This window comes from Perca flavescens, chromosome 1, assembly GCF_004354835.1.
Source record: "Perca flavescens isolate YP-PL-M2 chromosome 1, PFLA_1.0, whole genome shotgun sequence".
NCBI lineage: Eukaryota > Metazoa > Chordata > Actinopteri > Perciformes > Percidae > Perca > Perca flavescens.
In genome coordinates, this window is record NC_041331.1 from 41,418,774 (window position 1) to 41,441,188 (window position 22,415).

Here is a 22,415-nt window from a genome sequence, read left to right on the forward strand (position 1 = left end):
TCCCATGAATCACTTGTGTGAGGAAGATGTTACTCATAAGCTAAAGTCATTAAACATTTATAAGCTGTTTAGCCGTGGTCCAGCTGAATCTGTGCTTGCTTTAATACATCCAACTTCCATGCAGCCACGTTTTAAACTTTTTAGCCACAGTTAAGCTAGTCAGATGCTAAGTGACACAGCAAAGATTAATTGCTGAACTTCCAAGTTAACACTAAATAAAGATCCTCTTAGGAAAGTGAGACATATTGCTCTTTAGTCATGAATGATGCTATTTCATCATGGCCGCTCAAGTCTAAACCTTACAGACTTGGCCAGCTCTCCAACAGGAAAGAGATTTTCGTGTCCAGGGACTTCCTGGTTAAATAAAACGGCTTGGCTTAACAATGCTGACTAGCTGGGTTCGTTGAATAGATGGAGTAATGTGTGTCTGTAATAGGAGAAGAGATGTGTACCAAAACAATGTTAAATAAGATTTGATCTGGCAAAATCATAACTGGAATTGGTATAGTATTGTTAAAATATTCCTTTTTATTGTTTTATGCAAATTCTTAACTTTTGTGTGCAGTAATTGTGCTTTATTACTCTTGCATTTCAGTGCCCTTTGTCTGGAAAGATTTTTGTGCATCTAACCTCTTCATTGTGGACTTGACTTGACTCTGTGAGCTTTGAGTGCCCCCTTGTGGCTGTTTTCCAGAATGGTAAGTGAAACTTTATGTCCCATACAGTGTTTATTACAGTTTATACACAGTTTCTTATCAACTCAGTTTTAACCAGTTAATGAGAGCAAAATGTGTTATGTGCTTGAAGATGGATGGATGGATGGATGCTTAAAACAAATGAGCAAATCTGCCATCCCATAACAGGGAGTTATTACTGTGATTGTGAAGTATATTAATTGTGTCATCAAATGGCCAAAGGCTAAATTGCACAATTGTATCAGTGCTTCTTTCTTGCATTCACTATTTGCTCTTCGAAGAGTTGAATGGATTGTCCAGAGTAACTGGGGACATTGTTTCTGGGACGACAGATCTTTTTTTAAATGTAATTTTTCAAAGATGTGAGCATCACAAATTAAAATTAAATTCCATTCACCGTCATTGTATTTTAGAGAGATGCAGTATTACTGCATATAAAAATACCCCCCTCCCCTTAAATAATACTATTACAATCCGATTCATAACATTGTGTCCTGAGTGAAAACAATGTAAATCTAACTGTGTTTTTGAGATATGTGATGTCATGTAGTGTTGTTGTAATAATTATTAACTGGTGTTGATAGACACTGTTATCCCAGAATGCAATGCTGAATGGAAATAAAGGAACTACTGACAGCTAGAAAGAGTGATTGTTGGTTACAGCTTGAAAAACTAAACATTAAAGCTATTACATGTAGTTTCTGTCTCCCCCATGAGGAATTCTAAGAAATGACAACAACACTGTTGTCACAAAAAACTTTATACTTAAGATTTGTAAACTTACTTACAAATTTAAATTTGACAAGTGACTTCAAGCATTTTGTCTTTTATTATATTTATTTCAAAGAAAAATACTCACATGATCTTTCTACATGAATCATCCTCATCATCATCATTACTTTATATAAACTAGGAAAAAATAAAAAACAAACGTGCAATCAACAAAACTCAAACAAAAACAGTAAAGAAATCGTCGACATATGAAATATTCCAGCTTTTAAACTTTCTTGTAGATTGAATAACTCATATAATATAATAATAGCATTAATCATTGACAACAACATGCATACATTTAAACTAATGCAGATTTCTGTACTCTCAAAGAACACATTCATTACTTTTTTAAAGATTTCATCTAGCAAGACTTTTGAGAAATAAAATATTGTAAATAGTGGAGTAATAAGTAGTAATAACAAAAGTAAGTAGTAATACTAATAATAGTAAGTAAAACATAATCTCATCACATGCTATTTGTACAACAGACTTATAAAATTATTTTCGTGCACCTCTTTAGTTTATGAAACATATTTTAAAGGAATAAAACAAGAAATAATTGTCACTATTTGAAAGTAAAAAAACAAAACAAAGGAAGTCAGCATCAAAAGTCAAATGTGTCAATATTTCTTATTCACTGATTCCAATTTCATCAAATACACATCAAAACATAAAAATGTTATACCTATTGCTAGAAGTAAAGAAATGAGAAATATTTAAGCATAGTGATGACATGTTAGAAAACATCTGTTACACGGCCTTTGTAGTTTAACATCATCATCATCATCAACATCAGCATCTTTAGCACTAGTCATTACAGACGGAGCTGTAATCATCAAAACATGTAAAAAAAATAAAACTATTTCCAGCATTTTGTTACTTGGTAACCCTCCTATTGTCCTCGGATCAAATTTGACCCATTTTCTCTCTATATCAAAAATGTGGGTTTCTTTCAACAAATTGTCCAAAAAAATGACGTGGATAGTTCCATACAATGTTTTTTTGTGTAAAATAAATGATCAGTTCAATACTTTCAATTAATATCGGTATTTTATTAGATTTTATAGCATTTGAAAAACAAAATTATAGAAGGTTGAAAAAAGTGACAAAAATGCTTTAAAAAGGTGGGAGAAAAACATGAAAAAAATTGACAGAAACATCAAAAAAAGTGACAAACTTGGAAAAAAGTGACAAAAAAGTCAAAGCTTCAAAAACTTGATTTAAAAAAAACCAACAAAAATGTTTAAAAAAAGTGTCAGAAAACTTGGGGAAAAAAGCGCTTCAAAACGTAAAAAAAGCCACTAAAGTGTCGAAAAAGACGACTAAAACATTGAGAAAAAAAAAGGTTTTCATTTTGACCCAGAATGACAAAAATCTGCGTGGTCGACGGGAAGACAACAGCAGGGTTAAACACATCATCATCATCATCATTATCTGGCATCAACATATATTTCAACTAATGTTGATTTTTGTTACCTCCAAGCACATATCAGTTACTTTTCAGATTAAATTAAGATTAGAAATTAATGATGAGAAATAAAACTATACAAATGTAAATAGTGGAGTAAGTAATAATAGGTAGTACTAATAAAAGGAAGTCAACTCAAAGTCACAATGAATGAACCATGCTGACATATCTATAACAAAACTTCTATAAATCCTCATTATCACTGACATCATCATTATTGTGCACACCAGTTATACTGTGCATTTAAAAATATGAAGAAAAATAAAAAAACAGAAGTAGCCAAAAAACTGAAAAAAATCATTGTCATGATGTCCTTCTCCAGGTGATCTCTGAAGTACATTTTCAACATCATAATTGTGAACACCAGTCATTATAAACATAGACATACAGCATCTTGAAAATAGATTAAAAAAAAAATACCTAATGATCACAACCCAAAAAAATAAAAACAAAACATAATCCCTTTTTTTTAAATGATCTTTGTCAACATCATTATTGTGTACACCATTTATGGGCTTGAGGGCCTGCAGAAGATTGATAAAAGAACATTTGTAATCTTCAAAAAATAAAAACAAAGTAATAAATATAAAGTATAGAATAAAGTCTAACATAACTATTTACAGCATTTCATTTTCTCCAACTTGTTTAAATCATCTATTGCAATTCTAAACTAAAAAATAAAACATAAAATCTTACAATCCGTCATAGTTAAATTATTTCCTGCACAGCTTCTAAAATATTTGAGATGTTTTCATTACACTACATTATGCTGATTACTTTTCTACATAAAGATTATTTTGCAGACAAGTTGATAATTTTCAAACAGTATTAATCTGTCTTGACTGATTGTTCTACTGAATACGTAATGAGAACGTCTTCAGTTCCTTTTTCCTTTTGGTCTTCTCTGTACATTTGTATATGAAAAAGTCTTCCATGTTTCAATGTTGTTTAGTTTTAAAGATATTCAGGATGGTATGTTGTTCACTTTATATTGAAGGCATCTTTTAATCCCTTCAGAGCTTGTTCCTTTGTGATTCTCCTCCAGGCCTCTGGAACATCAGCTGGTTTGGCTTTGTATTCTTGAGCAAATCTTTCATTGTATTGAACCAGGACATACTTCCAGTAGTCTGATGCCTCGAAGGTGGAGTCAGGAGGAATGTGCCAGTCTGGATAGTATGTGGTGTAGTTCTTATAAGGATGCCACTCCCCTTTAGTTTCTGTGTTTCTGAATTTACGGTCACTGTGCACACTTGTTGTACACAGTGTTGGAACCAGCTTCTCAGTGTCCACATGCCTGTATCTACCAAGACCTTGTGGCCGATGAACAGCTGCATGATGTTTCTCGTGTTCTTTGCCTCCAGCCTCACAAGGAACTTTACAAAATGGACATTGTTGTCCACAGCCAAACATCCGCTTGAAAAGCTCATCTTGGGGTTTGATTGGAAGTTTGTTCAGAGTCTCAGTGATGTCTTCAGAGTTTGAGAATTCCTCCTGCAGCTGTTCCTTTAATTCACCCAATGATTTACTGAGGCTCTTTGTAAATGGATGACATGTGCTTTGGATTTGAAACAAGGAGGTTTTTTCAGCCTCCACTGAAATTGAGATGTCTTTGATCAAATATGTGCGCATGTTGTCGATGAGCTGTGTGATGCTTTCCTGGTTATCTGGAAGCAGAACACCATCCTCTCCTTTTGAGGCTCGTTCTGTTGCTTCTGTTATTTTTTTAACTATGACCTGCAGATTCTTACTCTTCAGTTTGCACAAAGTTTTGTCTTTTGACATGTTTTGCAGAATGTGTTGAAATATCCAATCTTTAACATAAATTTCATACGTACAAATGTACTTGACAAAACTCTCAAACTCTCCCTTTTGCAGCAACTCTTCCTGAATGTTGTACTGGAATAAGGAGCGTGTACTGTAACTTGTCGAAATCTCATCTACAATGTTTATTCCCAGATATGTATTGATATACTCATCTACAGCAGGTTTGATACAACATCTGACAAAATCATCTGCTTTGCGTTGGCAATCATCTCTCTTTTTGTATAAATCAATAAAATCCAACAAGTACTGATTCTTGTACTTCTCCAGCTGACTTCTTGGATTATTGTCAGACATGAATTTTTGGTGCATTTTTAAGAATTCCCTCGAGGCAATGCCACAAATATGAAGTTTCAGGTCAATCTCAAACTGTGTATTTGTGTTGTAGTGTTTGTAGTTCTGTTTAAGGTTTTCATCTATTTTCTCCAAAAGTTCTTTTGTGAAAGAGTCATGGTAATCTCCATTTGTCTTTGTTTTATCAAGAATAAACTGTGTGGAAATCTTAATCACACTGTCTGCAAAACTCTGTAAATCTGTATCCCACAGAGATTTAACCTTATCCCAAATGCTGCCAAGATGGTCTTTTGTGGTCTTAAATTTACCCATCCCTAAGTTCTTTAGCTCAACAATCTTTTGCAATTTTTCATTTACATTCTGATTTGAGAAATGTTTTCTCAGTTGTGTGAGAATACATGCAGAGATTTCTCGTTCTTTCAGGCCAGGTATATTTTCAGTAGCTTTAGCCCACATCTTTTCAAACTCATCTCCCAGCTGTTCATCGGACGGTGTGGTGGTTTTGCAGCGATTCAGTAGTTCCATGACCCGCTCTTCAATCACGCCTCTGGATTTCCTCCGTATGTCCTGAGCCTCTTTTAAACCGATTTTCAGTTTAAGGGCCTCATCCAAGTAATTACCCACAGATTTTTTGACCTCATTTACAAGACTCTTGATTCTGTGGAGAAAGTCTATTTTGTATTTCTCTATCAAATGTACATTACTGTCTTTTCTTTTGTAGTAGTCACTGAGTTTCTCGTTCGTTATTTTTTGCTGGGCTGCTATTTTGTCCAACACCTCAAATTTTTTTGACTCAACCAATCTGTTCCAAATTTCCACCTGAGATTCATTGTCAGCATTTTTGATTTCCAACTCTGCTGCTGTCTGCCAGGAGAGAATCTCTTTCCTGAACTCCCATTCCCATTCACTGAACTCTTTGTCAAGGTTGTCGTACACATGAGCCACAAGAGTGTTTCTGAAACTGAAGATGAAGTTCTCATATTTGACTGCTTTCCAGAGACTTCTCATCCATTCTAGAAACTCTGGAATCTGTGAGACTTCATCGCTTTTGTCTCCTTTCCCTGTCTCCAAGAGATTTTTCTTTAAACCTGCTACAGCTTCACTGTAACCTGTGTTTACTGGTGCCATCGGTGGGGTCCCATGCCAGAGTCCTGGGATGTTCCAGTTGTTTTTTTCCATGTCATAGTTCAGCACATCTGTGAAAGCTTTTATATCAGGCTTCTTCTCCATTTCGGCTGCAATTAGAGTCATTTCGTTGAGCTGGTCCAAAAAATGTTTTCTTTCTGTCAGATTCTTGGTATGAGCTGAGACTCCACCAACATTCTGGTGCACAAAATGACAAACTGGCTTTTTACCAATTTCCTTCATTCTCAAGAATGCATGAGTTGCAATTTGCAGGATATCTTTCATTTCTGTTGAGTTCTCCATTGCGATGTTGATAATGGTGACATCACTTAAGCCAATCACAAAGGTTGCCAGCTGGTTGTCATGCTCATAACTGTCCTCTAGTTGTGCCAAATCAGAAGACTTAAGACCTTCTGTGTCAATGAGAAGTATAAAGTCACAGTTCAGATGGCATTGCATATCCTCACTTACTCTGAGGAAGAGCATATAAGCTCCTCTTGTGCATCTGCCACTGCTGACAGGAAACTGCACACCAAACATGGTGTTGAGGAGTGTTGACTTCCCACTACTTTGAACACCCAACACCGTCAGTACCAACAGTCTGCTCTTCTCTCCGACCTTCCTGTGAAGCTCCATTAGCACATCTGTCACCCATCTCTCTGGGATGTTAGAAGCATCTCCATCTAAGAGCTCTAAAGGATATCCATCCAACAGCATTTCAGCAGCCAAACCAGGGAGACAAGACATTTTATCAGCAGTGTTTTGTGACTGCAATGAAATCTCATAGATCAGCCCCATCTCTCTCATGTAATGCTCTAGTCCTAAAGAGCTATCTAGCAAAGCTTGATCCAGCTCTGCAATGAGTTTAGCATCCGTTTTCTTGCATTGCTCTTTAAATTTGTTACGCAGATCAGTCAGTTTGTCCCGAGAATGTGAATTCAACTTCAACTTCATCCACTTAAGGAAATAATCTCTTTTTTCTTTGTCTCTTGTGGATAAGTTTTCAATAAAACTCTTAATTCCTTTTGACAATTTTTGTTTGCTTTGCCACTCTCTGATATTTAGTTTTTCTGCCTGTAGATTAGATTTATAGTCTTCGAGGCCTGAGGCACCAGTGTCTTTCATCCTACATTCCTCCTTCTCTAACTTCGATAAACTTTTCCATTTATCTCCTTGCAAAGGAAGTTGTATTTTCTTGTAGTCTGGTATTCGTCGCACTCCGATTCCTTCCACAATCTCCTCAGCTGCCTTCCTTTGGTCGTCACTTGTGCGTTCATCCACAGACAGACCAAGTTCAACAGCTTTGTCAAGCATATTTGCAATGCTTCTTGTTGTTTTTACATCTTTGACAGATTTCTTGATGGCTGAACAAAGTTTCTTTGAAAACTCTGCTACATTTATCTTTGGATCTTTGATTTTTATACTGGTCTTTGGTAGGTCTAATTCTTTCTGTATTTTCTTGACAGACATCATATCCTCTGTAGCATTCCCCTCCTTGCGGTTAACAACGAAGAACAGTTTGGATTTCACATCTTGAAGAGAAGTCAGACTCTTGTGCTCTTCTTCTTCAACTTTGTCCAGGAATACAAAGGTAGCAGTTGACACTTGATAAAGAAAAATGAACTGTGTGCGTGACTCACAAATGTCTCCTCGCAAATTAGCAAACGCAACTGGTTTTGGGAATTTGTCAAGATTTTCAGTACCACTGGGAAGGTACCAGCAAACCTCTACTAAACCATTTGCAATGTTTCTTTTAAGTGCTCCACCTTCCATATCTCTGTGTATGAACATATTGTTGTTGGACTGACCAAGGCTGAGAACATGATTCAAACACTGGGACTTGGATAAACTGCAGTTTTTCAGCCTGACAAAGAAGTAGAATGGAATATCTGCTTGGATAATGTTGTCTTCAACAAACCCTCTTGATTCAGACAAATCATGTGGACGCCACTCTTTGACGATGTCTCTCAGAGCCCAAAGCATCATGGTAGTCTGGCTGTTATTGGCATGGGGCAACATCAGTGGGGCAGAAAACTGGCACATTGACATCTTGAGGGCCAGTTCCTGTTGCAAGAAGCTGTCAGCACAAAGGAAGAGTGCTACTATGAGGTCGAGAGGGTTGACCTTACTATCCTCTGCAGGGTCATCTAAAGTGTCAAGGTCGTCATCATCATCATCATCATCATCATTATCATCATTGTCTGATAACTGTGTATAGCTCCTGCATTCAGAATTGAGTTTAAATAGTTTTCTGAGAAAACCCCATGGTATGTCCTCCACAGATGAGACAGCTTCTTCATGTATGCTGTTTTTGTTGATCTCCAAGAGAGACCGAAGAGTGAGTTTGTTAGGATAATATTTCTCCAGTCCAACTTTGGAGAGGAAGTTGAATAGGACTGTCAAAGAGAAAGAGAAGTTCTATTTGAGAAAAAGTACAACAGGCAGCCCTTGTTGGTGTGTGTGTGTGTGTGTGTGTGTGTGTGTGTGTGTGTGTGTGTGCACTTTATTTCTTTGACTTTATTGGCACATTACCAACACCAACCGTGGATCAGTGGAATAGTGATAAATATGGGGCTGGAAGGGTGAATCGTGAAATATCTAATCATTAACAGTACAAAACAGGGCCCCACACATGAAAACTTTGCTCCATAGTGCTAAAAGTGGTGAAATACAACAACATAGTGCACCTTTAAAGGGTAACTACCTTTGTTTTTCAACCTGGGCCCTATTTTCCTACATGTTTGTGTCTAAGTAACTGATGGGAACAACAATCTTTGACATTGGTCCAGTATTAAGAGAGACCACTGCAGTCAGCAGTGGCGAAACAAGCTACAATATAAGTTAATAGGACAAATGTCTAGCTTGTATTTACCTTCACAAAAGTGCTCGTTTTGATGCTGACAGTGTCAGATTATTATTCTAAGTGTCTGACAACATTATGCAGAGGTGTCAAAAGTATTCACATTCATTACTCAAATAGAAGTATAGATACTAGGATTTGAAAATACTTTTGTAGAAGTTGAAGTATCAGCTCAAGCTTTTTACTTAAGTAAAAGTGTAAAAGTACTGGTTTCAAAACTACTTAAAGTATAAAAGTAAAAATAATGTAAGGCAGAGATCTTCAACAGGGGGTCCTCAGGGCAGTGTTCGAATTACGTTGGAGCCAAAGGAAGCCGAGCTCCCACAGAGTGAGGACTGGCTCCCATGAAAGCACCAAAGTCAAGAATCTGAGGGGGTCTCTCATATTTGAAGGTGTCTGCCATATGTGGCATTGTAATTTAATCTTAATCAACGCTCATTATCCAACCCTGTGCGATCTCTTACCATTAAAGACGTTAAATTAAAATATAGGCTACTAAGGACGTAGACCTGAACCTACCCTACGCTTATGAACGCAGCATGACTGCACTACACCACCACACCAAATGGGGCGGCGCTGCGGTGCAAATTCAACTCATGTTTAGTAGGCTACATGTTAACTCAAAGATTTGCAGAAAAAATATAAACGTTGGAGGCCATTAATCGGCGCGCAAAGTCCTTGAAATCCATTCTGCAGTAAGCATCATATAGCCATGGCAAAAAGAACACAAGGCAGTTTAATTCATTTTGGTTTACTAAGAAATTGTGTAGCGATGACGTTAATAGCATGACCAATACAACTGCTGAAAGCCCTGTTTGCACACCTCCCACCGGGGTGACAACGCAAGAAGAAGCTGAAGAACTAATGTCCTCTCTGGCTGAAGATGATCCTAACCCCTCTTGCTCCTGTCTCCCGTTAAATTGGAACAGCCAGCAGTGGAGAGACTGGAAGAGCCGATATACATGGCTGTTTGTTAAGGATGGAAGCTTGGGTTGCGTCGCTAAGGTCTGATTGAAGGGAGGAATTATGGTATTCTTCGGTTAAAGTTATTCTTCTGAGTAACTTTAACCGTTGTTCATGTGAAATCTCAAAAACAGCCTTATGCTTTGTTTATAGACTATTTGTGGCTGGCTGTTTGCTGATTGACCTATCTATTCCTGTCGATAAAGTATAATAGGGTAAATCCTGTAGTAGACTTGTAGCTGTTATGTATCTTTGTAAGTCATTGTAAGTTGCAAGCGCAAAACCCCCATTACTCCAGTAAAGTATAGATACCCAAATTTTCTACTTAAGTAAGGTAACGAAGTATTTGTACTTCGTTACTTGACACCTCTGACATTATGGAAAGGATTTCTAAGGAGGTCGACCTTTAAAACCTCTTAGAGACCTTTCTGTTTAACCAGAAACAGCTCTGAAGTCTCTAGCTCTAAACCCACCAGACTCCATTTAAAAAAGCAATACTTTTAGCGTGTGTAGAGCCAACATATGTTCACATGTAAATCAGTAAACTAGGTGTTTATTTCTACCAAAACTAGAGTTGTGTTGGTTAAAGTGGAAAGGCGACCTAAAACGGCTTTTCATAGATCAATAGATTTTGTTTCTGTCGACTTTGAATGAAGTGTATTTTACGATGCTAAAATTACTGTTTATTATTTACTGTTTTTATGTTTAAAAAAAAGGATCATACTCTTTAACAGAAAGGTTGACCTCCTAAGAAATCCTTTCCATAATGTTGTCAGACACTTTGAATATTAATCTGAGTCTATCAGCGGCAAAACAAGCACTATAATAATCTACAAGCTGGACAATTGTTTCTCAAGCTTGTTTCTCTTTGTCTGCCCTGTGCTTTTTGACTGCAGCCATCATGCTTAATACTGGACTAATGTCAAAGATTGTTGTTCCCATCAGTCACTTAGACACAAAAACACAGGAAAATAGGATCTGGGTTGAAAAAAACGGTAGTTACCCTTTAATGCTGTGCCTGAGGTTTCCCTTTAGTCTATTCTTTTAGTTTCCTCACCCACGTTTTCACTGATCTATATTTTATGTGGCTGTCACAGCCTGGATTGTTTTAGACTTAACAACAAACTAAATCATGGCCTTCAAAAAGAGCCTTTGTCCGTTTACATACAAATAAAGGTCAAATGAATGATTTTTATATATATATATATATATATATTAGTGCTGTCAAACGATTAAAATATTTAATCGTGATTAATCGCATTAATGTCATAGTTAACTCGCAATTAATCGCACATTTTTATCTATTTTAAATGTCCGTTGATTTCTTTTTGTCCCATTATTTTTTCTCATTTTAATGCTCTTATCAACATTATACGATACTTTTAAAACGGTGCCTGAACCGAAAGATATATATATATATATTTCAAAAAGGAGCACCTTGTTCAATTGTATTTGTCTGTTTGTATGTTCAAAAACATAAAACAATAAAAAGTTGATCTAAAAAAAAAATTGACAGTTAATAACGCATTAAACTGACAGCACTAATATATATATATATATATATATATATATAAGTGGGACTGTACCTGCAGGTTCTTTTCCTTCAGTGTTCATGGTAGTCATGGTCAGACTTTTCCTCCAACTTTCTTGTGCTTTTTTCAGCCTAGAGGCAACAATAAATATTTCTTTAATTTTACAGAACCATAATTATTTTCACTGAATATCCATTGTAGTCATTGATTAGATACAGTTACATGCATTTTTAGGGTAAAACACTTGACCAACTCTAGGTAGGTGGTAGCAGTATATTTTATCTTGTGAATTTATCAAATTCACAAGAGTAAAATAGTTCCAGCATTCAAAATTGATATGTATTGCATGTAAATGTACATAAAAGCAGATGATTCAGTTTATACATATATGAGCATAATTTCCTTGTAAAAATAGCTCTTTAATAATTACTATATATATAACTAGTCATAAACCAGGAGTTTTGGGCCAGGATAGTAAGAGGCTACACATAAGTAGAAGAGAATAAGAGAAAATCATGCCTCAAACATTATAGATTATTTTCGCTGAACTTCAGAAGTAAACACTTCTCTTCCTGTCATACGCCTGTCAATGCCTTCCTCCCCTGCACAACTGTTTGTTCTCTTTTTCTGTGCCCCACCCTCCCTCTTTTCTCTGTCTCTTCTGCCACCACAGGAATTCACAATCATGAAGAAATTTCATGTTACATTGTATTATTAAATGTGACAGAATACCAAAGGAGAATCAGAATCACCTTTATTGAATCAGACAAATACAAGGTATTTGTCTCTGTCTAGGCATTTGACCCATCAGCCCATTGGAAGTGCTCCAACTAATAGTTGTATAATGTATAATGTTGGAAGTTGTTCCCCTGGGCCCAAAGGCAGAGGATTAAATCTGACTCCAACTAATTTCTATTCTAACTTCCTATGTGTTCATTTAATGGTAAGACCAGAATCACTAAATAATAACACAGAGATCAAGTTTACCAATTTAGTAAATCATATTTCAGGAGTTGCAAAGCATATACATATGGTATCAGAGATCCTATCAAGAAGACTCTTCTTGCCCTATCAACAGACAGTCTTTCCGGGAGTCTGACCCCTAACGCCTGATTCACACGGGACGATTTTAAAATTGTCGGCAGATTTTCCAATCCTGAGAGACCCCACACACGGCGATAAAAAATCACGGGTCTAACAGTTTTGGTCGTACAGTGTGTGGTGCGCAGCACACGGCAAAATCAACACATCACACACGAACCGATTTGACTCCCGAGAATTCCCAGGTCAGACGGGAAATCTCGCAAAATCCCTCGAGATCAAACGTGACTTCAGAGTAAACAATTATGGCGGATTTATATGCTGTCTATGAGAGGATGCAGTGGTGATAGTTTGTAGTTAGTTTCAACCGAAAAAAAAGGTTATCAAAAGAAAAGGCGATGGTCAAAGAAGTGGAGACAATGCCAGCATGGACTATACTTGCTACATCATGATATGGAGGTGAATTGTTGTTTTTTTCTCATACAAATGTCGTTACGTACTACACACATCAATTACCGTTGAAATAAATGTCCATATATTCATTTCCATGTACTCTGGTGGACTGCAGTTGTGGATGTAATTATAATTATTTGTCCCCGGTGGACACCACACACGAGGAGAAATCGGGCCAAAAAAATCCAACATGTTGGATATCCCCGATTTGAGATCGGAGCGGTCCCAACGTCCTTCCGAGCAGACGAGAGCAGTCTTAACACACCACACACGGCAGGAATATCTGATCAGATTATTTTACCATAATCGGAGCATTCTTAAAATTGTCGGAAGGGGTGAATCTGGGCTAAAATCGGCCTAATTATCCTGCTGTGTGAACCAGGCTTTACCTAACTTGCCTATGCTCTTTCAGCTGGCCGCTCTCCAGCAGAGAAGACATCCTCCCCTCCCCCGTCAGGCTGGTTCCGGCCGCTTCTTCTGCCGCTGCACCCATGGCTGCGTGATTAGTGTTTCCTGTTGTCTAACCACGGCAGAGACTTTGCACAGCACTCTTCTCAAACTAACTTGTCTCACTCAACTTTTGATAAACACATAAGATGGAACATTCTGTGTGTTTGACTCATTCTTTTCTTGACATTGGAGATTTTTATGCTCCTTCTTCCAATCCCTAGTCTCACACGCAACTCCAAGCTATACGATTATGATTAATACATCAATAATTCCTTTTAATAACAATCTTAACTTTTGCTTTTGAAACTCCCAAAATCACTCTTTTCACATTGCTGCTTTGTTGTGTTTGTTAAAATGCACAACCAAGCCAGGAATCAAACTCCTGGGACCAGATACATTAAAGTTTGTGTAGATTCACGACTAAAACTGTGTATGCGCACAAATACAGAAATATGATCTTTCTTTTCGTCAGATTTATGAAGCTGCATGCACACCTGATGCTGTTATATAAAGAACAGCAAAGAGGAAGTGCAATTTCACTCAAAACTGTTCTCAAACATTAACAGCTATCATTACGCATGACTGTAACGCACAGCTGTGGCTATTTATAGCACCTAAACACTAATACCAGTAATTATTCACATATACCATCTATTGTTTTAATTAAACATTGATGAAAAATGATTAATTTATAGATCTCATATGAAACTTGAGACTTTACAAAATGCTTCCCAACTCACACCGAGAAATAATGGCTAAAATTTAGATGAAAAGAACATTCACCGTTCATAGATGATTTTTAATTAGGTTTATAAATGCATGTTTAACAATTTACTGTAAAATACAATATATTCTGTGGAGACTGTATAGACTATAGACTACAAAAATAATAACAATCAGTGTACTCGGCAATCAACCTAAACAACAGTGTTTTACTATAAGGTTACATAGCTTATATTATATCTGATGTCCTTATCATTTCACCTGCAGCTATCTCTAGATAACTGTGTGTAAGTCTGGTCTGAAGTATGCGTGAGGTGACACATTCTCACTGCACATATACCAGTTTATGTGTGGGAAATGTGAAGCATCCCACACATAACGAAGCTTATTAGATTTAATGGCCTAGATCATTTTTATGTCCTATTTAAAATTAAAAAACATCCGCTTAAAGAGTTGTATTTTTTTGTAACTAACCCATTAGTATTTTTAGTGGGAATGTACCTGCAATCTCTTGTCCTGTGGTCATTGTAGACATGGGCTGGCCTTTTCTTTGTCTGCCCTGTGCTTTCAAACCTAGAGGGAAAAATAAATATTTCTTTAATTTTACAGAACCAAATATTGTATTCTTGATGATTGCAGATCAGTTGCAAACAATCAAACCAGATCAATGAAAACATTCCACATAAAATGCAGACCAAATACAACACAGTAACATTTCCAGGTTATAAAGTTTGACTGAAACGTACCTGACATCAGACGGCAGGAGACTCTGGGGCTGTCTGGATCAGCTGTGGTTTTATATAATACTGCACATAGAAACCAAAAGCATTTGATATATCGGAATAAATGGTTTCTGTACTTTATCTTCTTGAGTTAATCAGTCTGGCTGGGTAACAACCCAACCATACAGTTTTGATTAGCACTGATTACACAAATGATAACAGTCTTTTTGTACGAACAATGACACATTACTCACATGACTTTATTTGCTTCTGCAATGCAACCACACCTGTGGTTTAGTGTCGGGGTCTATTTCTCAGAAATCATGAGGAATAGACCCCGACACTTAAATCTGATAAAAACCTCGTCTGTCAGATAGTTTGGTCTAGTTTTGTGTTATTATAAAACAGTGCTGTGAGTTACCATGACACAATAATACTGCATTTAATTGAATTAAACTATATTAAACACACACATTTAGATTTTTTTTTGTTTTGTTTTTGTTTTCCATGATCGTTATTATAATAATATATTCTGTATTAGAGACGTTTGTAGCACAACCATTTGGGAATGTACCTGCACGTTGTTGTCCTTCTGTGTTCAGTGTAGAGATGGTCAGACTTTTCCTTTAACTCCCCTTTGCTTTCAGACCTTGATGAAAAAATAAATAAATATCTCTTTACTTTCACAGAAGCAAAAACATTGTATTCTTTGTAATTCATTGCAGAACAGTTGCAAACAATCAAATCAGGTAATCAGGTAAAAAACTGCACATAAAGTATCCTTAGTCTGTCATTGGTTTGATATACTTACATGCAATTTTAGGGTCAAGCATTTGATAGCTAGAGGTAAGTTATTGCAATATATTTTGGTTAAAAGCTCAAATTAAAACAAACAGTAACATGTTTCCAGGTTATAAAGTTTGACTGAAACGTATCTGACATCAGACGGCAGGAGACTCTGGGGCTGTCTGGATCAGATGTGCTTTTTATACTGCACATATAGAAACGGAAATCAACAGAAGGCGGTAACACGGATGTGGTTCAGCTCCAGCCTCTCTTCTCATAAACAGTCTGTTTCACAGAAATCACATGACATGTGTCTTCACTTCCTTAATGCTGACAGCCAGACTGATTTCTTTCTCACATGCTCTTTAAAAACATAACCAGCACACTGTTAAAGGACAATATATATATAGAAATAACTAGGAGTGGTTGTCAAAAAAGGAAAATTGGATCTACCAATAATCAAACAATAAAAGCATGTTTAAGTTAGAGGTAACAATGTATTTCCAGCTTTTTAACTTCTTTGTTACTTGTTCAACAATACATCATCTATTAACAAGTTAATCATTAACATGTGAAAGGATGCCACAGTATTTGCACATGAATCACTGGCCTCAACATGCATATATTTCAACTAATGCTGTTTTTTGTACTCTCCAAGCACACATCAATTACTTTTCAGAGTACATTTAGCAAGAATATTAAAGAATAAAACTGTAAACACGTAAATAGTGGAATAAGTAATAAAAAGTAGTAACATTAATAATAGTAAGTAAGTGAAACATCTCATCACATGGTCATTGTACTCAGGCCTATCATCATTTCTGTGCTCGCTAGTCATTATGTAAGTTTGTTAACATATTTTTAAAAGCAATAAAACAAATGGTAAATATTAAAAAAAAAGGTAAAAACAAAACAGGTCAGCAAAAAGTAATTTGTGTTCAATATTTCTTCTTACCAAATACAATATACACATTAAAAGATATAAATGTTTTGCACATACATGTTAGAAGTAAAATAATACCAAACATTAAAGATAACATGTTAGAAAACATCTGTTTCACATGGCTTTGGTAGTTCAACATCATCATCAACAACATCAGCATCTTTAGCACTAGTCATTATGGATAGAGCTGTAATCATAATAAAATAGAAAACCACAAGAGCAGATTAGCTATTTTTAAAGCTTCTTAATGCCCTACTTAAGTTCCCATTTCCATTTGGATTTCTCTGGATATTTAATAAATTCTTCAATGTTTAAATGTTTTGTTTAAAAGATATTTTTCAGGATTGTACATTCTTCACTTTATATTGAAGGCATCTTTTAATCCCTTCAGAGCTTGTTCCTTTGTGATTCTCCTCCAGGCCTCTGGAACATCAGCTGGTTTGGCTTTGTATTCTTGAGCAAATCTTTCATTGTATTGAACCAGGACATACTTCCAGTAGTCAGATGCCTCAATGGTGGAGTCAGGAGGAATGTGCCAGTCTATATAGTAGTCCATGTAGTCCTTGAAAGGATAGTACTCCCATTTAGTTTCTGGGTTTTTGAATTTACGGTCACTGTGCACATCTGTTGTACACAGTGTTGGAACCGTGTCCACATCCCTGTATCCACCGAGACCTTGTGGCCGATGAACAGCTGCATGATGTTTCTTGTGTTCTTTGCCTCCAGCCTCACAAGGAACTTTACAAAATGGACATTGTCTAAAGCTCTAAAGGATATCCATCCAACAGCATTTCAGCTGCCAGACCAGGGAGACAAGATATTTTATCAGCAGTGTCTCGTGACTGCAAGGAAACCTCATAGATCAGCCCCATCTCTCTCATGTAATGCTCTAGTCCTAAAGAGCTATCTAGCAAAGCCTGATCCAGCTGTGCAATCTCTTTCACGTTTTTCTCCTCTTTGTCACTCTGCTCTGTCAACTTGTGACGCAGTAAAGGTAGTTGAATGGCAGCCTGCAAATGTGCATTAAGCTGAAGTTTTATCCACAAAAATCTCTTTTGTCTTTGTCAGTTGTAGTTAAGTGGTCAATAAAACTCTTCATAGCATGTGATAGTTTGTGTTTGCCAAGCTCCTTTTTAATCTTTTGTTGTTCTCCCTGTAGCTGAGATTTATATTCTTCCAGTTCTAGATCACCAGGTTCTTGTAACCTACATTCCTCCATTTCTAACAGTGATAACCTTTTCCAGTTAACACCTTGCAAAGGAAGTTGTTGTGGTCTTGTATACGCTGCACCCCAATTCCTTTCACAATCTCCTGAGCTGTGATTATCCAATCAGCACGGCTTTGCTCGCTAGTGTCCTCTACTTTTATCGAGAGCCCAAGTCACGCCCTTTTCGGTGGACCTCATGGAACCTATCTTCGAAAAAAAAAATATGAACTCGTTTGAATTGAGCCATGAATTACAAAAATTATGTTCGTCAATTTAAAAGATAATTTTTCAACCAAATAAAGTCTAAGTTTGCCGTCAGTTTGTCATATGACCTCTTAGTTTTGTGTGAAACCGCTCAGTGGACTACATCTCTGTCTCACGCAATTTACGTCACCTAGCTTGATGCTCGGCTTGATTTGATTTGATTTATTGGGATCTCCATTAGCTGGGGCCGTAGCCACAGCTATTCTTCCTGGAGTCCACCCACAACTTGTGCAGCTATACATTGACGTGCATCATTACGTTAAAAACAACCACCAAAAAAACAACATTTAATACATCATTGAAAGAAAACAACAAAAAAATAATAATAAAACATAACATTCAACACACAACATAAGACAACACAGTACCTAATTTAAATTATTCACAAACGTAGAGATGAGATTATGACATTGTCCACTTATAATATGACCAATCAAATGCACACAGAGAACCCTCAATGATACTAACATCATTCATTAAGTATTATCCAATACAGAGTTCTGCTCAGCTAGATGTTCTTTAAGTAATACTTTGAATTGAGGTTTTCTATTTTCTTGAATGACATGACTAGGCATTGCATTCCAATTAATCATGGCTCTATATATTACAGTGTTTTCCCTTTGTTTGTTCTTACTTTAGGTAATGTGAATTTACCCTCAGGAGCATGCCTTATGCTATAGTCAAGTTTATCAGAACTAAGACCAAGTTGCTGATACAACAACCTTGGCTGTTTAGTCACTAAAATATTTCTGGTAAAATTGAGCAATGAGGCAGTTAATCTGTTCCTTACAGTTAACCAGGATAAACAGCCATGCATTGCATCAACGCTTGATCTGAGTGGGCACCTCAGTAAACAGCGTGCAGCTTTATTCTGAGCAATTTGCAATTTCTTTATAATTTATATGGCAGCACCTGACCAAACCCCTGAACGGTAGTCCAAATGGGATAAGACAATCGTTATAATGACATTTCCCATTACCTTTTTATTCAGAAAATTTGAACATCTCCTTATAACTGAGAGACCTCTACCCATTTTTTTTTCACCACCCATGAATTTGTTGAGACCAGGATAATTTACCATCTACTATAACCCCAAGAAGCTTAGTCCTTTGTACCTGTTCAACTGCCTTACCTTCAACACATAAATTTAATTTAGGTTCACTAAACAACTGTTTTTTTGTCCCAAATACAATGCTTGTGGTTTTAGATACATTAAGAACTAATTGGTTATTTGTTACCCATTCCAATGCTGACTGCAATTCCTCATTCAAGACACTAGTAAGCCTTTCAGCTGTAGATGCTGCCATGTATATTGTTGAATCGTCAGCATACATCGCCATTTTTGCATCTATTAACAGGGCTCATACGCATTTCAACCAATACTTTTCCATGACTTTTTCATGACTTTTCGGCAAATTTCCATGACTATGTGTTCCTGAAAATGTCAGTCGACAAATCTGTGTTAAAGTTTACCCTCAGAGGTTTAACTATAAAATGAATGATAATCTATGTGGTTCATAGCAGGATTCGTAATATTGCTCCCCGAATAGAACGTTGAGGTTAAGACGACGTGAAAATACATTTATTAATCACATATTATTATGCTGTGTTAAAATAAATTCCATGACTTTTCCAAAACTTTCTGGGTCTTTTTAGGTTTCCAAAACCTTTCCAGGCCTGGAATTAGCATTTTTAAAATTCCATAACTTTTCCAGGTTTTTTCAAAATGTATGAACCCTGTATTAAGGTTAAAGGTAATTGGCCCCAAACCTTGTGGAATTCCACAGCTTGATGATTTTACCTCTGTACTCCCATTAAAGTACACAGTCTGTGTCCTATTTGTTAAATAGCTTTCTAGCCAAAGTATTGAACTTGAATCGAAACCATAACATTTTAGTTTTTTTAATAACAAATTGTGATCAATGATATCTAAACCCACAGTGAAATCCTACAGTACAGCCCCTACTAATTTCTAATTTTCTATCTCTCTGTGCCAGTCATCTGACATTTGAGTGAGGGCTGTACCTTGTACCTGTTAAATATCCCACTCTGTACGCCACCAATTTCAAAAGTTTTATATCCATATTATCGACACTAGATGGTTTGTCTTTACAACTAAGAAGCAACTTTTCCACATATTTTAAATCCACTTTAGTAAATTCAAAAGTAAATTTTTTTCCTATCATAATTTGATCTCTAATCAAGGTATATGATTGTATGTTAGTTGTTTGGCACATTTTCTCCTTAAGTTTTTGCACTTTGTTGTTAAAATGGTTGTTGAGGTGATTAGCAATATCCACAAGCTTGGTAAGAAATTGTCCTTCTGATTCAAGAAATGGAGTAGATTTAAATTTACTGCCCATCATCTCATTAAGAATATTCCACATTTTCTTACTGTCATGCTTTGCATTCCCAATTGCATTTTCATAACAACAGAGCTAGCTAGCTTAGCTCTGTTAAACAACATATGTAACATTATCTTAACTGCTGTGTTTTATCCAGTGAGGTGTTTTCAGCAGATAAGCAAAAGAACGAGCAAGATCCTCTGCTCATTAGAGAAACACACACACACACACACACACACACACACACAGGTACGACACACACAGACATCGTAGCTTCAGCGAGACGTCATCCATGCGACTTTGAAGTGTGATAGTCTTTTTAATGACGTACTTTCACAGTCTTATACTTCAACAGTTTAACAATAGAGATTTTCTTCAGTTGAAAAATTATCTTTTAAATTGATGAACATCATATTTGTAATTCATGGCTCAATTGAAACAGGATAAAAAAATAATTTGCCGCTCCCCGTTCACTCCCGTTCATATTCTTTCAAAAGATAGGTCCCATGGACTGGAAGTGGAAGGGCGTGACTTCGGCTCTCTATTAATTATCTTAGTTTAGTGATAGCGGTAATGTATGTAATCATGTACTTAAAATAAACATGAAAACAACGAACAAATTTGGACATTGATTACAATGGCAACGGTTGAAGCTTCAAAGCATTTGGGTCAGCCCTAGTGTAACAACATACATAACAACTAGACTAACTTGTTCCCAACAAATAATGTTGTTGTCCTTTAACAAGTTCAATACTTTGGCTAGAAAGCTATTTAACAAATAGGACACAGACTGTGTACTTTAATGGGAGTACAGAGGTAAAATCATCAAGCTGTGGAATTCCACAAGGTTTGGGGCCAATTACCTTTAACCTTAATACAGGGTTCATACGTTTTGAAAAAACCTGGAAAAGTTATGGAATTTTAAAAATGCTAATTCCAGGCCTGGAAAGGTTTTGGAAACCTAAAAAGACCCAGAAAGTTTTGGAAAAGTCATGGAATTTATTTTAACACAGCATAATAATATGTGATTAATAAATGTATTTTCACGTCGCCTTAACCTCAACGTTCTATTCGGGAGCAATATTACGAATCCTGCTATGAACCACATAGATTATCATTCATTTTATAGTTAAACCTCTGAGGGTAAACTTTAACACAGATTTGTCGACTGACATTTTCAGGAACACATAGTCATGGAAATTTGCCGAAAAGTCATGAAAAAGTCATGGAAAAGTATTGGTTGAAATGCGTATGAGCCCTGTTAATAGATGCAAAAATGGCGATGTATGCTGACGATTCAACAATATACATGGCAGCATCTACAGCTGAAAGGCTTACTAGTGTCTTGAATGAGGAATTGCAGTCAGCATTGGAATGGGTAACAAATAACCAATTAGTTCTTAATGTATCTAAAACCACAAGCATTGTATTTGGGACAAAAAAACAGTTGTTTAGTGAACCTAAATTAAATTTATGTGTTGAAGGTAAGGCAGTTGAACAGGTACAAAGGACTAAGCTTCTTGGGGTTATAGTAGATGGTAAATTATCCTGGTCTCAACAAATTCATGGGGTGGTGAAAAAAATGGGTAGAGGTCTCTCAGTTATAAGGAGATGTTCAAATTTTCTGAATAAAAAGGTAATGGGAAATGTCATTATAACGATTGTCTTATCCCATTTGGACTACCGTTCAGGGGTTTGGTCAGGTGCTGCCATATAAATTATAAAGAAATTGCAAATTGCTCAGAATAAAGCTGCACGCTGTTTACTGAGGTGCCCACTCAGATCAAGCGTTGATGCAATGCATGGCTGTTTATCCTGGTTAACTGTAAGGAACAGATTAACTGCCTCATTGCTCAATTTTACCAGAAATATTTTAGTGACTAAACAGCCAAGGTTGTTGTATCAGCAACTTGGTCTTAGTTCTGATAAACTTGACTATAGCATAAGGC

At 36.4% G+C, this 22,415-nt stretch overlaps 1 protein-coding gene and 1 long non-coding RNA gene across 3 annotated transcripts; one reads left to right on the forward strand and one right to left on the reverse strand.

Moving 5' to 3' along the window:
- Nucleotides 1-1,555: 1,555 nt before the first annotated feature.
- Nucleotides 1,556-15,878, reverse strand: LOC114546794 (up-regulator of cell proliferation-like). 2 transcript variants are annotated; one of them, XR_003691088.1, is made up of 7 exons: nucleotides 15,733-15,878; nucleotides 15,496-15,570; nucleotides 14,946-15,005; nucleotides 14,701-14,772; nucleotides 11,587-11,663; nucleotides 2,882-8,573; nucleotides 1,556-2,358 (listed from the first exon to the last, which is right to left on the reverse strand). XR_003691088.1 is itself a non-coding variant. In XM_028565898.1 (6 exons), the coding sequence occupies exons 5-6, from the start codon at nucleotides 11,621-11,623 to the stop codon at nucleotides 3,919-3,921; spliced, it is 4,692 nt and encodes a 1,563-aa protein (XP_028421699.1). In that variant the 5' UTR covers nucleotides 11,624-11,663; nucleotides 14,701-14,772; nucleotides 14,946-15,005; nucleotides 15,496-15,570; nucleotides 15,733-15,878; the 3' UTR covers nucleotides 2,834-3,918. The 2 variants fall into 2 exon arrangements, 1 of the variants encoding a protein (XP_028421699.1); XM_028565898.1 differs by lacking the exon at nucleotides 1,556-2,358 and having other exon boundaries at nucleotides 2,834-8,573.
- On the forward strand, nucleotides 12,832-13,628 carry LOC114547005 (uncharacterized). The gene is made up of 2 exons (XR_003691106.1): nucleotides 12,832-13,032; nucleotides 13,439-13,628. It is a non-coding gene; the product is annotated as an uncharacterized LOC114547005 (long non-coding RNA).
- Nucleotides 15,879-22,415: the final 6,537 nt, after the last annotated feature.